This window comes from Solanum verrucosum, unplaced genomic scaffold, assembly GCF_900185275.1.
Source record: "Solanum verrucosum unplaced genomic scaffold, falcon-dt-bn FXZP01000085.1, whole genome shotgun sequence".
NCBI lineage: Eukaryota > Viridiplantae > Streptophyta > Magnoliopsida > Solanales > Solanaceae > Solanum > Solanum verrucosum.
The window spans coordinates 1,478,658-1,493,314 of NW_026019839.1; the positions used below are offsets into that span (position 1 = coordinate 1,478,658).

Sequence of the window (14,657 nt, forward strand, 5' to 3'; positions counted from 1 at the left end):
TGTCTTTCCTTTTATTTCGCAAAACAGTCCATCATGAAATACATCCATTATCCATTTACACTTCTTCCTAGGCTTTAATACCATTAAATTTATTTTCCATCTTTCACGTTTTTTAATTTTTTTCTCTTTCATCAACTTTTCAGTTTTCACCATTGTCCCCATCATTCACGTTTTCTCGTTTTTTTTCTCTTTCATCAAATTTTCAGCATTATTCTCTCCCTCATTGTTGAAGAAGAACTAATTATTCAAGTTCATACCAATTTGCTCAAATCTATCAATTAATTCAAGAAATCTCTCAATTGATAAAGGTATTTTCGAAGTCATCATTTATTTTGCAAGATTTCATGAGATTTTGTTTTCAAAATTACAACTTATGTTGAATTTTGGATTGTATGTATTACGGATTTTTCGTCATTTTTTTTATTTTTATGTGAGTTTGTTAACATACTCAACAAATATTTATGCATTTCAGGTTTTTAGTATTTTAAACACTATTGTTCTATTTTTTTGTGATTTTGTTTTCATATTTTAGATTTAGTAGATTGTAATTTGTAGTAATCTACATTAGCATTCATACATAATATATTGTTTGATTCTTTTATATATTCATATTTAATAATTTCGAATTTTGCTTATAGGGTTACTAATGCACAAGTGAATAAAAATTCAGATTTGAGTTTGGTGAAAAAATTGGAAAAAGGAACACAGTAGGAGGAAGAAAGAGAGAGTCAAAGAAGAAGGTTGCAAAATTGTATTCATATTAATTTTTGTTTGTCAATTGTTTTTCTTTTACTCATCATTTGTATTTTTATTAAGAACATTGTATTTCTTTTTTAGTTTGTAGTCATTCAAATAGGTATGTCAAATGGATTTGTATTTCTTAAGCATATATGTATCCTATTTTTTAACAGTCAATTTGTATTTTTTTAAGAACATTGTATCCTTCCTCAACAGATTGTATTATTTTCACTATGTATGCTATTTGTTTTTCAGAATCTTGTATCCTTTTTTCTTTCATAGTCAATTTGTATTTATTTTTTTAGAATATTATATCCTTCTTCAACAGATTGTATTATTTCCACCATGTATGCTATTTTTTTTTTTCCAGAATCTTGTATCCTTTCATAAATCATATTCATATGTAATGATTAGATTACATTGAGATACAATCGGTAATATTTTTGTAATACAAATAAAAGAAAAATATATTTGGCAGTCATGTAATACAATTTTGATCACTGAAATACAATTTGTAGTTTTCACTATGAAAGTAAAAAAATCAATTTTAATTTGAATGGTAAAGTGAGCACATAAAATGTAAAAATTATTGGTATACAATTATAATGAAAACATAATAAAAAGGAAAGTTGATCCAATCGAATGAAAAAGGGATTTTTTTTGAAATTGTAACTGATGAGAATTTTAAGTGATATGTTCCTTTTTTAAAAAATATTCTCCCTTGATTTTCTCCTTTCTAAATAATTGTAATCTTGAAAATCAAACAAATAAAAAATACATAAATCAAATACATAACAAACTAAAATATTGATATTTTAGATAAATATTAAAAGTGTGGCTAAGGAAACCTATTAAATGTCAAAATATTGACATTTTGAAAATTTTCCCTAGTGAATTCTTCCTTGGGCTTTTAGCCCAATTCCACCTGTCCTAAACCTATCAAGAAAATAGCCAAATAAAATATGGGCCTTCAGCCCCAATTACAACACAATACAAGAGCTGGAATTTTAAGAGAGCTTTCGGCCCATTTTTTGGGTCTTTTGGACCCATTTTTCTGCCAAGACCTACTGGAGGCTGGAGCCAAAGCAAAGTCAAGTAAAATTGGGCTTTGGCCCATTTTCATGCCAAAGTGAACCGTGTGTACATCAAGTATACAACCTGTAGACGCTGCCTTTCAACCCATATATCCGCATTTTGTGACCTGTATATCAGTATTTTCGCCGTGTATATCAGTGTACACTGCTATATACAGCAGGTATACAGCTCTTTTTTGAGCTTTTGGAGACTTGCATTAGCTTCCCTTTCACCCTCGAACACCAAAGGCTGATTTGATACTCGAAAATGCAGGGAGATGATGAAAAAGAGTCTAATTTAAACTCTGTGAAGCATCACATGTAAAGAAAGTGAAAGGAAAGAATTAACATGAGTTATTTAAGATTGCCGTTAAGCAATTTGGCCAATAATGAGGCAGTGAGCATACACACAAATGATATGCAAGTTGAGATAGGAACCACATGCATCAAATGAAGTAAAAATCTTTATCTTCAACAGAAAGGCAATGCATTTAGATTAAAGAGATAAAGGTGTATTCAAACTAAATAGAGCTAATTTGATCATTTTTAGAAAGAAACTTATCTGTAAATATGAAAAGAAATCATTCACATTAAGTAGATAAATCCAAGAACGACCAAAATGAGATCAACCAACAACAAACTAATGATAATCATACTAAAGGATGGTTAAGAACTTTACAGCGAAATGACTACTAATTCCAATATTTTGGAAGGCAATAAAGCCAACTAAACATCACCGCAAACTCACCCAGTCTTATCTAATAATCACACTCATAACGACATTTAACTAGATGACTCAAGTCATAAATACGGGGACCTGATTACTAAACAAACCAACAATCCCTGTAACTAAACTACTCAATTGGAAATTTAGGAAAGGTACACCAAGCACGGAGAAGTATACATCAGTTTAGATTCAAAACCAGCTAACCAAACAGTCTGTCACTAACTTACAGCAACATGATATAAAGAACTGAAGGCAGATCAATCATGTTGGAAACAAAATGCTTGCCAAACTTAGGCAAAGTATGCCTTATTTAAAACTGAACATGTGAGACAAACAATAGGTAACAAGCTAACAAATAAAGAGAAATTCAAAACAATAACTAACTTATATAATAGTCAAAACAAAGGCAAGAAATAAATGAAGTTAAATTATGACCAAGCAAAGTTAAGATAGACATAGATAAACACTTGAACCGAAAGACTAAACAAAGATAATAAAAATATGAAATGAAAAATTAAGGCGGCCAAATATAAATGACAACGTAATAGAAATCAAAGCACCAAATCTTGTAGTTTATTATTAAGGCTAACACTAATCTTGTAGGCTACTTAGTAGGCAAAAATAAGATAAAATTCAGACAAAGAAAACAACATGACCTTGAATATAATCCGAGGAACAAACAAATTCATCACTTAAACTCATTCAAAAAACAACAGTGACAATTAAATACAATAACCATTTTGACATGGAGATACAGAGAACTCGAATAGATTACTACCAAAAAAATAGAAATTTATAAGGCGAGTGTATTACATTACCTCTTGTAGAGCAGCGAATCCGGGACAAACGAGCTCACTAACCTTTCACCACTGACAAGGGATTCCGACGAGGATAGTGAATAAAGCGAGACTAAATGAAACTCGAAATTCTTTTGGAATCAATATGCGATAAACTCCAGAAGATCCGACGGAAGTTTTCGAAAGATAGAAAATCTAGAAAAATTCGTCGCTACTGCATCTGGTTTCTTCCCTTTTTATGGTATTTTTTGTCAAATAGGACTGACCGACTTGGGGGGAAAACGGGAGGGATTAGGAATTCAAAATTCGATTTTTTCTTGTATAGAAAACGAGAGCCCTTGATCGAGGTGTAAGATTGCGATTCTCCAACGTCCTGTATGAAAGGATAAGTGAGGTCACGCGATTTTGGGTCGCGTCTGGTTCACTGCTCTGCTTCTGGGTTCGTCATGAAGAAGACGCGTCGTGCAGGTCGCGTACAGTATGCTGTTGCTGTTGTACGCTCGGTTCTTTTCTGGGAATGGGCTGCTGGGTCGGGTTTTTTAGGATAGGGCTGCTGATGTAAATAATAATTGGGCCTGGGAACTTGAAAAATATTGGGCTGAAATAATTATTGGTTATCCTAGATTTTTAATAGGAAAATAGTCACATGATTTGCAAGGGGAAACATACATAAATATACTATGGGAATTAAGAAGTTAGTCAAATTGAGTTTAATTTAAGGAATTCCACTAAAATATAAGCAAGACGAATTAATATTAATTAATTAACGAACTTCTTAATCTTAACGAAATAACATAATTAACTTATTTATTCAAAAATATAATGTACTTAGTAACTAGTACTAATTTAATAAAAAAATATTCTAAGACGATTTTTGAATATTCATTTTATGAGCTAATATACACGAAAAATCAAATTTATGAATTTTTTTTTAGTTTTATGCCTTTTTTTTATAAAAAATGTTCATTCTTACACAAATGAATTCATTTTAACACATAAGATCGAGATAGAGATTTGAAAAGATTATTTTCTTCTATTCAATTTATAAGTGGTCATAGGAGATCATTTCCACGCAAAAAGACATGTTACCTGTAGGCACAACTCTGAACTCAATAACGATAAAACTTTTAATTGAGATTAAGAGTATCATTGACAAAGATAGCGTGGCTACATAGTAAGGTAAAAATCATATTAAAAATTGAAAACTCTCAAAGGAAATGACACTAAATTCCTTTCAACTTCTTTCCATAGGAACATACAACAACCAACCAACATCAAGGAGCTGTGGTCGTTGTCCCAAATAAGGATTTAGCTTTTCTATATCACCAACTTTAGATGAAAGAAGATCTACAATACTTGATAAACTATCAAATTCTTGTACTGTATAAGTAACAATAGGCTTAGAATCATCCTTTTCTCCACATCCACACACGAGATGGAAGGTTACTTCATCTCCAACTAGATAACTTTTCTCTTCTCCTCCAACTTTCCAAGCTTCCCCACTATAAATTTGTCGCGATACATTAGGAAATGTATCGCCAGGCTGCAACGTGTACAATGTATCGTAGAAGTATCCGATGGTACCATTAACATTTTTGCAAGTACAAGGGACTGTGACTAGATAGTCTTGTTTCCCTCGCGAGTGACTAATTGGCTCTATTTGTGACTTGGTGACAGAGTAAAATGCCGTGATTTGGTCTTTGTTGAGACCATTGTGGTGGTAAAGTAGAGAGCTACACGTCTTGATTTGATTCGAGCAAGGAAAATAGTATATTTTGAGACAATTGAGTTGGAACGCCAAATACAAAGTTTCTTAATGATGAAAAGACTCGAGGAAAGAGTAGTAGAACTAGTAAATAGTAATGCATACCTAGAAGACATAGTTATTGCTTCATGTCTTCCTTGTGAGATTATGAACAATAAGAAGAGGAATGTGTTTGATTTATGACTTTCTCCTAGTGCCGGCAAAATGAGCCCATATTTTAGTAACCCACCCAATCCGTCCATATTTTAATGGGTTGGGTGAGTGATTTTTCATATGGATAAAATATGGGTAAACTATGGGTAAAATATGGGTAACGTATGGATTAGTCAAATGGGTTAAGCATCCAACTTTTATTCACTCAAAATTCATGATATCACTAAAATTATTGTAACTTCTCTTCCTTTTTATGTCTTCTATAAAACTTATTATTCTTCTCTATAATTGAAAAGATGAAGTCTTTGGCCCTCCAAAAAATATATATTTTAAATGTACATTTCTTTTGTTAATTATAATTATATTTTTTTATTTGTTTAATTTTATATTGGATAACAAATAATAGTGTAAAATAAGATAATCATGTATTAGTATTGACATTGCTTACGGTGCATTAAGCATGTTTTAGTCATAAAATGTAAATATTCATTTACTTTGAAATTAAAAATATTTTCCCCTTGTTATTACATAAATTTATTTTATATTGAAAAATTATAGATTTTTTTAAAAACTTTTATGATACAATATAACTAAATAAAGTAGTTTAAACAATTTTCATCTAAAAAAAGACTCAAATACTTTCTTCATGTTGAATTATTAAGTAGAGTACTATTTACTCATGAAAATATGGGTAAATATGGGTAAACTAGTATTTTACCCAACCCAATATGAGTGGGTTAAATTATTACCCATTTTATGATAACTCATTTTCAACCCGAGGACCTACCCCCCTCCCCTGCCTGAGGGCACCGTGCCTCGAGACCCTACCCCCCTCCCCCCACCCCAGGACGTCGTGCCTCGAGGCCCTACCCCCCTCCCCCTCCCCAAGGCATCGTGCCCCCTACCCCCCCCTCACCCTCACTAGGGCGCCGTGCCCTGCGGCCCTACGGCCCTACCCCCCCCCCCCTCCCCCTGCCTCAGGGACCGTGCCCCAAGACCCAAATTTGGTCTTTGGTCTAAAAGTTTGCGTTTAAAGTGAGGCAACAAAATAGTTAGATTTACAATTAGATTTCAAATTAGAACATGGCCAGTTGGCCACATGACTTTCAATTATGGTCAATTCTAATTAAGAACGTAATCAATTTAGTAAATTTGGCTAGGATTTAAATAGCAAGCTTCTTAATTTTAACGAAATAACATAATTAACTTATTTATTCAAAAATATAATGTACTTAGTAACTAGTACTAATTTAATAAAAAAATATTCTAAGACGATTTTTGAATATTCATTTTATGAGCTAATATACACGAAAAATCAAATTTATGAATTTTTTTTTAGTTTTATGCCTTTTTTTTATAAAAATGTTCATTCTTACACAAATGAATTCATTTTAACACATAAGATCGAGATAGAGATTTGAAAAGATTATTTTCTTCTATTCAATTTATAAGTGGTCATAGGAGATCATTTCCACGCAAAAAGACATGTTACCTGTAGGCACAACTCTGAACTCAATAACGATAAAACTTTTAATTGAGATTAAGAGTATCATTGACAAAGATAGCGTGGCTACATAGTAAGGTAAAAATCATATTAAAAATTGAAAACTCTCAAAGGAAATGACACTAAATTCCTTTCAACTTCTTTCCATAGGGACATACAACAACCAACCAACATCAAGGAGCTGTGGTCGTTGTCCCAAATAAGGATTTAGCTTTTCTATATCACCAACTTTAGATGAAAGAAGATCTACAATACTTGATAAACTATCAAATTCTTGTACTGTATAAGTAACAATAGGCTTAGAATCATCCTTTTCTCCACATCCACACACGAGATGGAAGGTTACTTCATCTCCAACTAGATAACTTTTCTCTTCTCCTCCAACTTTCCAAGCTTCCCCACTATAAATTTGTCGCGATACATTAGGAAATGTATCGCCAGGCTGCAACGTGTACAATGTATCGTAGAAGTATCCGATGGTACCATTAACATTTTTGCAAGTACAAGGGACTGTGACTAGATAGTCTTGTTTCCCTCGCGAGTGACCAATTGGCTCTATTTGTGACTTGGTGACAGAGTAAAATGTCGCGATTTGGTCTTTGTTGAGACCATTGTTCTGGTAAAGTAGAGAGCTACACGTCTTGATTTGATTCGAGCAAGGAAAAGGGTGTATTTGAGACAATTGAGCTGGAACGCCAAATACAAAGTTTCTTAACGATGAAAAGAATTGAGGAAAGAGTAAAACTAGTAGAACTAGTAATGCATACTTAGAAGACATAGCTATTGCTTTAATGTATTTCTTGTGAGATTATGAAGAATAAGAAGTTATATATATATATGTATTAGAAGAGCAATGTGTTTGATTTTTCTAATGCAACAAGATTTGTTTTTATAAAAATTTTGGCTGCATTATGCAGGCTAACATAACCTATAAGCATCAAAATTAACGCAACCACATACAAGAAGTTATATCACTTGTGTTGGACATAAACCCACAACAAAAATAATATTTAGTGGTAATAACTCGGAATAATAATATATCACTAAAATACGATGATGATAAAAGAGCGATACTAAGATTCTTATTTGTTTCTTCTTTTTTTCTTTTTATTGTTCTCCTAGCAACTAGGGAAATGAGAAAAGAAAAAAGAAACATAAATTAAAGTTGTTAGATATGTCAGGAAGGACCCCCCTTGTTTTGAGGGTTGACAAGATTATTAGTCCAACCAAAATGAAAATAACTACCTAAAGATTTTTAAGGTTTACAGGCTATTAACAATGATAGCCTCAAGTTATTCCCAGTCAAAGTTTAATAAGTTTATAAATGGGAAATATTGAATATCAATGAACAACATTAATGCTATTAGAAAGATGGCAGCGAAGGCGAGGATTTTCGCTGGTCTTTTTCTTATTTGCATTGTCCTCCCTTTGCTGGCCTCAGCATTTGTAGATCATCTACCTGAAGTTGGCCAAGTAAACGAGTCCGATAACAATGATGTACCGATCCATGTTAGTACTGTCGCTCACTTCAGCGAAAAGCAAGTTAAGGAGGCATTGATAAGAAGGGCAAAGGCAGTGCATGATCTGTGGGCAAATTTTCGTTATAATGATAAGAAAGCTGCACCCGAAGAAGATGTTGCACCTGTAACTCCAACGCCTGTTGATCCAACACCTACACCTACACCTGTGCCTGTTAACCCTGTTCCAATTGATCCAACACCTGTGCCTGTTAACCCTGTTCCAGTTGATCCAACACCTAATCCTGTGCCTGCTAACAATGTGCCTGCAGGATATCCGGGAGCAACTCAAGGGCCGCCTGTGGCGATGGGATATGGGGGTGCACCTATAACACAAAATCCATCAGACCAACAAACTGTGCCTGAACAGCCAGGTGCTGCTCAGAACCATCCAACACCGGAAGAAATTAAGGAGAATCGCAAACATGCTGGATTACAAGTGGGATTTTACGATTACACTTGCCCGAATGCTGAGAAGATTATTAAGGATGGAATGACCAGAGCTTTTGGGAATGATTCCAGCATGGCTGCTCCAATTCCACGTCTTCTGTTCCATGATTGCTTTGTCAATGTAAGTTTTCAGTCTTTACCTCACTGTGCAGATTCTACAATGTATACCTCTGAAATAGGTTTTGCTATGCTTTCTTGACAATGACAACCAAAAGAAACCTTAAAAGTTTAATGAAAATTCATTTATCTAATGTACAGGGATGTGATGCGTCTCTATTCTTAGACAAGACACCAAGTGGTGCAAGGGTAGAGAAACTCGCCCCCTCCAATGGTGCAACAGTTAGGGGATTTGAACTCATAGACGAGATCAAGGCTGAGCTTGAGGCAGAATGTCCTGGCATAGTCTCATGCTCTGATCTTTTGGTATACTTGTCAAGGGATGCCTTTGTTGTATCAGGTGTCCCTTACTACGATGTGCCTGGTGGACGTCGTGATGGAATGGAATCCCTTGAAGCAAATGTTCTTGGAAACCTCCCACTTCCTGATAGTACAGTGGACAAGATGATTGACCTGTTTAAAAAGAAAGGTCTGAATGAAGAGGATTTGGTTGTCCTAATTGGTGCCCACTCCATTGGAGTAGCCCATTGTTTCAGCTTCCGTTACAGAGTGGATGATCCAGTGAAGGCTACTATGGTAGATCCAAGACTCGCTGGAGTTATGAAATTCACATGTACCAGCCCAATGAGTACTCTGGCTTTTGATACCACCACACAGTACAAGATGGACTCCATTTACTACAAACAGCTGTCGGGGAAGAGAGCATTGCTTGAATCTGATGGACTTTTGAATGAAGATCCCAGAACAAAGGACTTTATCCAGAAGTTTGGTGACGATGAAAAGGGATGGTTCACTAAGTTGGGTAAGGCCATGAACAAGTTGGCTTCAATACAAGTGCTCACGGGAGACCAGGGGCAGATCAGGAAACAATGCCGGTTTGTCAACTAAAAACTGGATATAAGTCTCTAACATGCATCAAAATTGAATTGGTTCTTCACTTCATTTTCCCCCCTAAATTTTCCATGTTTTACTTAGAAGCTCATAGGACCAATTTAACAAACATACAGACGGTGCATGAGGGGTGTAGGTTGCTCATCTGCAACAAATTAAACACTATGTACAAAGCAATTTTTTGTCTGAAATTAAATCATAATTTTGAACTTTTCCATCTTACTCGAGATAGCTAATCTAATTGCTTCAAACCAACAATTCACAGGAAAAAATGTCCAGTACAAGTTACAACTGTAAGCTTGTTTTGATGTAGTTTATAAGTAAATTGCAAAAGAGAATGAAAAGAACTCCCATGTTTCAAAAATTAAGAGGAAACCAAGCTATGCTTTGTGTGTGTATATATATATATATATATATATATGTCAGCCTCTTGGTGCAGCTACAGTACTGTATTATCTCCCAATTCATGGATGACTTTCTCAATTTTGACCAGCATATCTGTCAATATCAGGAATTCTGCCAATTAGTACTCTAAACCAGTCAAATCAGATCTGCATATGGCTGCTTTATTCAACTGCGAGTGATCATATTTACAACTCGTGTAGATATTACTTAAGCAACAATTTTGACCATGGTTCGATGATCACTTCAAGAACAATGCCTTTAAGGCTTTCCCATCCAGTAAAAGGAAAAAGTAGTTAAATAAAAAGAAGAATGAAATATCAGATGATGGGCAAGTTCCACCGACCAAAACCTGGAAAAGGGCCTCAAGTATTTGAAGACATACCTTGGAATGAAGAATCTTCAAGATATTTCTGCAAGAATTAAGCAGGTGGATCATACATTGGAACATAGGTAGCTCTAAAAGTTGGAGCCATCCAGCCATTTAAAATTTTCAGAAAGCAGAACTTTAGCTGATCTTTATACAAGATCTAAACAGAAATCATACCGCAATTTGGTCTTTGAGGTCAACCTCCTTCGTCATACTTGACTGTGCAGCAACTGTGTCCAGTTAACAATTATTAATGGTGTTAGTTTTGAATCAGAAAGTAGAGAACGTCGTGACAAGTTGACCGATGTGAACCACCTTTATCAATTTCAGGGCAGCAGTTCGTCAAGAAGGAGGTGAAACTGGGAGGAAAAGCTGAAAGAATCTCGTCAACTTCACGACTTAGTTTCATTCCCTCTTTATGTGAATCTTGAGAAAATTCAGGTGCCAAGGTCAGTGGCATGTAATGGGGAGTAGAGTCACCGGAAGCTGCACATATCCATCCTTCGTTGTCCCTGAGAAAATCACACCTTCAGTAAATCATACATTAATAGCTTAATATGGTAAACTCTACATATCTTGAGATGGGAGTATGTGTTAAAACAACTGTGGTATATGTCACCTGTGTGAAGCTCCATCCAAAGGATTAAACTCAGATTGGGAAGATATTGCTGAATCAAATTCAGCACATGGAAGAGGTTGAGGATTTGCATTGTCCAACTTTCCCTAAGAATGTCACATACGAAAACCATAGGAAGGAAGAAAGTTGTAAATTATTTAGGAAACAAAACTCACTACCTGAGAGAAACTCATAGAGCACATCATAGAGATTTAAGTACCTTTAAAACATTCATGAAATTCTCTATCTCATCGATTGTCAAAAACCGCAGGATGAATTTCTGAATCTGCAAAAACAAAAGGACAATTGAAGTCCAACATTATTGGTTTTATGCATAGAACCTTGCATATAACTCACTTTATAAGGATTAGGAAATGAGGAGACTCTGACAATCAACTTATCCATTTCGAATTGTCCAGTATGACAAAGCTTCGATAGAATAATATCCTAACTTTGCAAGTTAAAACATGCATTACAACTATGAAGCTTGAGTGAACAATTCAATGCCTGTAACATTTACATGAACTGAACTTCTCAGGCTATGCGCTTTCTGAAGAACTGTCTATTATCTTAAGTACCAGATGGTACAGATCTTGGATAAAATGCATTACTTAAGTTACAGAGCCCAGATCTGAGATGGTTCAAATTCTTTAAGCAAAGGATATCACCACTCTCATGTCAAGTTATGCACCTAAAGAGACTTGTTGAGGACAATTATCTTACTAGAATAACTAATAGACATGGTAAACTAGCTAATTCAAGTTTCTTCCATGCAATATTTCACAACTATTTGCCTTTCTCCTTTTCTTATTATAACTTCAGCTATTGTTCACCTCACCTCCATTAAGGTTTACATCTCTTGAGCTACTTCCGTTTTAATCCACTTCTTAATCTCGTTATTTCTCTAGTGTAGTTTTCCTAGAAAGAAGATGTTTTAGCTGAAAAGAATAGGGGTTTAAAGAAAGCTTGAGGTATAATTAACTATGACTTAAAAAAAAAAAAAATGCTCACCTGGCCAACAGAATCCCTATAGCTCACGAGGATGGCTCTGCTTCCTCTTGCTGGATAACCTGATACACATGATACCTGAGGCCATGAGAACATCAACCGTGAAATGTAATGCTCTTCCTGTGAGAAGTAAACAATGAAACCAGAAAAAAGTCAGAAGCATGGGATTTCTCTTTTAGCTTCTCATGCAGAAACTGTCACATCATCTAAGAGTTATGAACCACAGCAAGTAACATCCATTGCTTGTAGAACTGTAAGACGGCTATGCAAAAACAGAACTGATAATGTAAAAGAATAATGTTTGTGGTCGGCATGAAAAAACTCTTCGAGCTGTGTAAGACAAGTTTATCTCACAAACAATGCATAACAACTGTGCCACATCTTATGCTACCAAACAGAGAATCAGTACACCAAGAATACATTAGGCCTCTAGTATTCAAGAAAAACCAGCATTGGCCCTCCTGCAACAGTTTCAACAATGCACTTAAACCTATTCATGATTGCTTCTGCATTTCTCTGTGCCCGGTGATATTTTTACGATCAGCAATATAACTTTCCCTCCTGGGAAAAGAAAGCAACATTAATTTGCCTAACATAGCAAGAAGAAATTGTTTGGTTCAAGGAATGGCGGTGATTATTTTGCCAATTTTAAACAAACCCAGAACACAACTTTTGCATTTAACAGAAACAATACCAGTTCTCCAACACAGTAAAAGTGAGATCACTTAGTGTTAACAAGTTCATGCAAAAATTAATCGACTCTACAATTTAAAGGTACATTAAGTTAGAAAAAAAACAACTACATCATAAATTTCACGATGGTAATAACATCGGAACTCGAAAATTATGCACGTTTATTTTCAAATTCAACTAGATCCTTCAGAAATTCAGCAAACAGATGCATCCATCCTAATAACAAGGAGAAACAGCGGGAAAGCAGCTGATGCTCAGAGTGACTCTGTGAACGAGAACGAACACATGGAAGAAACCGCGAGAAGAGATAAATCAAATCTTAAGATCTACTTATCAACAAATTCAAACTAAAATTAACTACTAATAGTACTATATAATGGAATGTTTTCACCAAATTAAAAGAAATTGCATCATAAGTTCACAATCAGGTGACAACTAACATTCAAATTCAGAAGTTATGCATTTTCATTTTCGATCTCAACTTCATCCTTAGAGCAACTGAGCAAACAAATTTTATCAATCAAAAAAGGAAACACGAAAACAAAACTAAATTAGTTGTATCGCCTACAAGGACTATAAATTTACTATAAATTCAAAGCAACATCAAATTAAAACAAAATTTTAGATAAAAAAATTCACAAACAATGGAAAATAAGTTCGAAATTGTACGTTTTCTAATTCACTTCATCCTTTAGAAACTCAGTCGACAAATATATCAATCAATTAGGAGAAATAGTAACAGAATTGAAAGTGCTCACAAGGATTCTGTCACAGAGAGAGACGACGAGGATGAAACCGCCATTAGGATCAAAGCTGTTAGTGCGGAGTTTGAGAGAAACGATGGAGGCAGAGGAGATCCATTTGCCGCGTTTACAGTACTTCCGTCCGATGGAAGAAAGAGAGATGAGAGACGAATGAGAGGAGTGAGGAGAAGCTGGACAGACAATGAACCGAGCATACTGAACTTCCCAGTGGTTGGTTACGGTAGCGATTGACATTGAAGAAGGCAGCGCCGCCTGCTCTGCCGCCGTAATCGGTGACCGTGAATGTGATCCCGCCATTTTTCAAAATTTTAGTTTGGAGTTCTTAGTTGTTTGCGGCATATACTAGCTTAGATCATGCTGAAAGCAACACTTATATACAGCTAGTAAAGTACCTAATTCTGTTAGGGGTCGATTTGGTACAAAATTTGGAATTCACTTTATTTTATATTTAGTGAGAAATATTAGCTAATTTCAAAAATATATTTTATAAAATATCCTTAATCAATCTCACAGGAGTATATTACTTAGAAATTATAGAAAGAAAATATAAAGGTGCAACATTTTAAAGATATTAAAATCATAAAGAAATGTACTACTTAGAGCTTAGAAGGCCTTAAAAATGTGATATTTCTATGGTAATAATCATGCAATTCAATAACTTTATCAGTTAAAAATCAAAATACCAAATATATTTATACAAAATACTTATTTTATATTTGGTTCATTTTATATAAAGATTCAAGGAATTCTTCCTTTTCGGGTTCACTCGGAGAGTGTTATAGGTAACACTTAAAAAAATAACGGGAAAGTTAGAATGGGAATTACACAACAAGGTAAATATGTGATTAATGCTTATGATAAACCACTATAGTTTAAAATATTAGTACAATTAATAGCTATATGTAAGGTTTTACAGTAAATTTTATCTCTCCTCTCTCCTCTCTCCTCTCTCCTCTCTCCTCTCTCCCGCTCTCCCGCTCTCCCTTGCCTCTCTCTTCCCACTGTCCTCTCTCTCCCAGCCCAAACAACCGCAACCTAAAAAACATTCCACATAATATGACAATTTTTATTT

The 14,657-nt window shown here is 34.6% G+C and overlaps 2 protein-coding genes across 2 annotated transcripts; one reads left to right on the plus strand and one right to left on the minus strand.

Annotated features, from left to right (window-relative positions):
* The first annotated feature begins 8,113 nt into the window (after positions 1-8,113).
* On the plus strand, positions 8,114-9,933 carry LOC125815565 (peroxidase 39-like). Its single transcript, XM_049495068.1, has 2 exons — positions 8,114-8,845; positions 8,983-9,933. The coding sequence occupies exons 1-2, from the start codon at positions 8,129-8,131 to the stop codon at positions 9,727-9,729; spliced, it is 1,464 nt and encodes a 487-aa protein (XP_049351025.1). The 5' UTR covers positions 8,114-8,128; the 3' UTR covers positions 9,730-9,933.
* Positions 9,934-10,133: 200 nt separating this feature from the next.
* Positions 10,134-13,885, minus strand: LOC125815609 (protein POOR HOMOLOGOUS SYNAPSIS 1). The gene is made up of 8 exons (XM_049495125.1): positions 13,580-13,885; positions 12,132-12,248; positions 11,341-11,406; positions 11,124-11,227; positions 10,820-11,016; positions 10,682-10,734; positions 10,520-10,547; positions 10,134-10,230 (listed from the first exon to the last, which is right to left on the minus strand). Exons 1-8 carry the CDS (start codon positions 13,880-13,882, stop codon positions 10,172-10,174), a joined length of 927 nt encoding a protein of 308 aa, XP_049351082.1. The 5' UTR covers positions 13,883-13,885; the 3' UTR covers positions 10,134-10,171.
* Between the last annotated feature and the right edge of the window lie 772 nt (positions 13,886-14,657).

Coding starts and splice junctions, on each gene's coding strand:
- LOC125815609 (XM_049495125.1), bottom strand. CDS start 13,882: ATGGCGGGATCACATTCACGGTCACCGATTACGGCGGCAGAGCAGGCG. Junction 11,407..12,131: donor ATAGGGATTCTGTTGGCCAG/GTGAGCATTTTT, acceptor TTGTTTTTGCAG/ATTCAGAAATTCATCCTGCG. Junction 10,231..10,519: donor TGAAGATTCTTCATTCCAAG/GTATGTCTTCAA, acceptor TGATATTGACAG/ATATGCTGGTCAAAATTGAG.
- LOC125815565 (XM_049495068.1), top strand. CDS start 8,129: ATGGCAGCGAAGGCGAGGATTTTCGCTGGTCTTTTTCTTATTTGCATT. Junction 8,846..8,982: donor TCCATGATTGCTTTGTCAAT/GTAAGTTTTCAG, acceptor TCTAATGTACAG/GGATGTGATGCGTCTCTATT.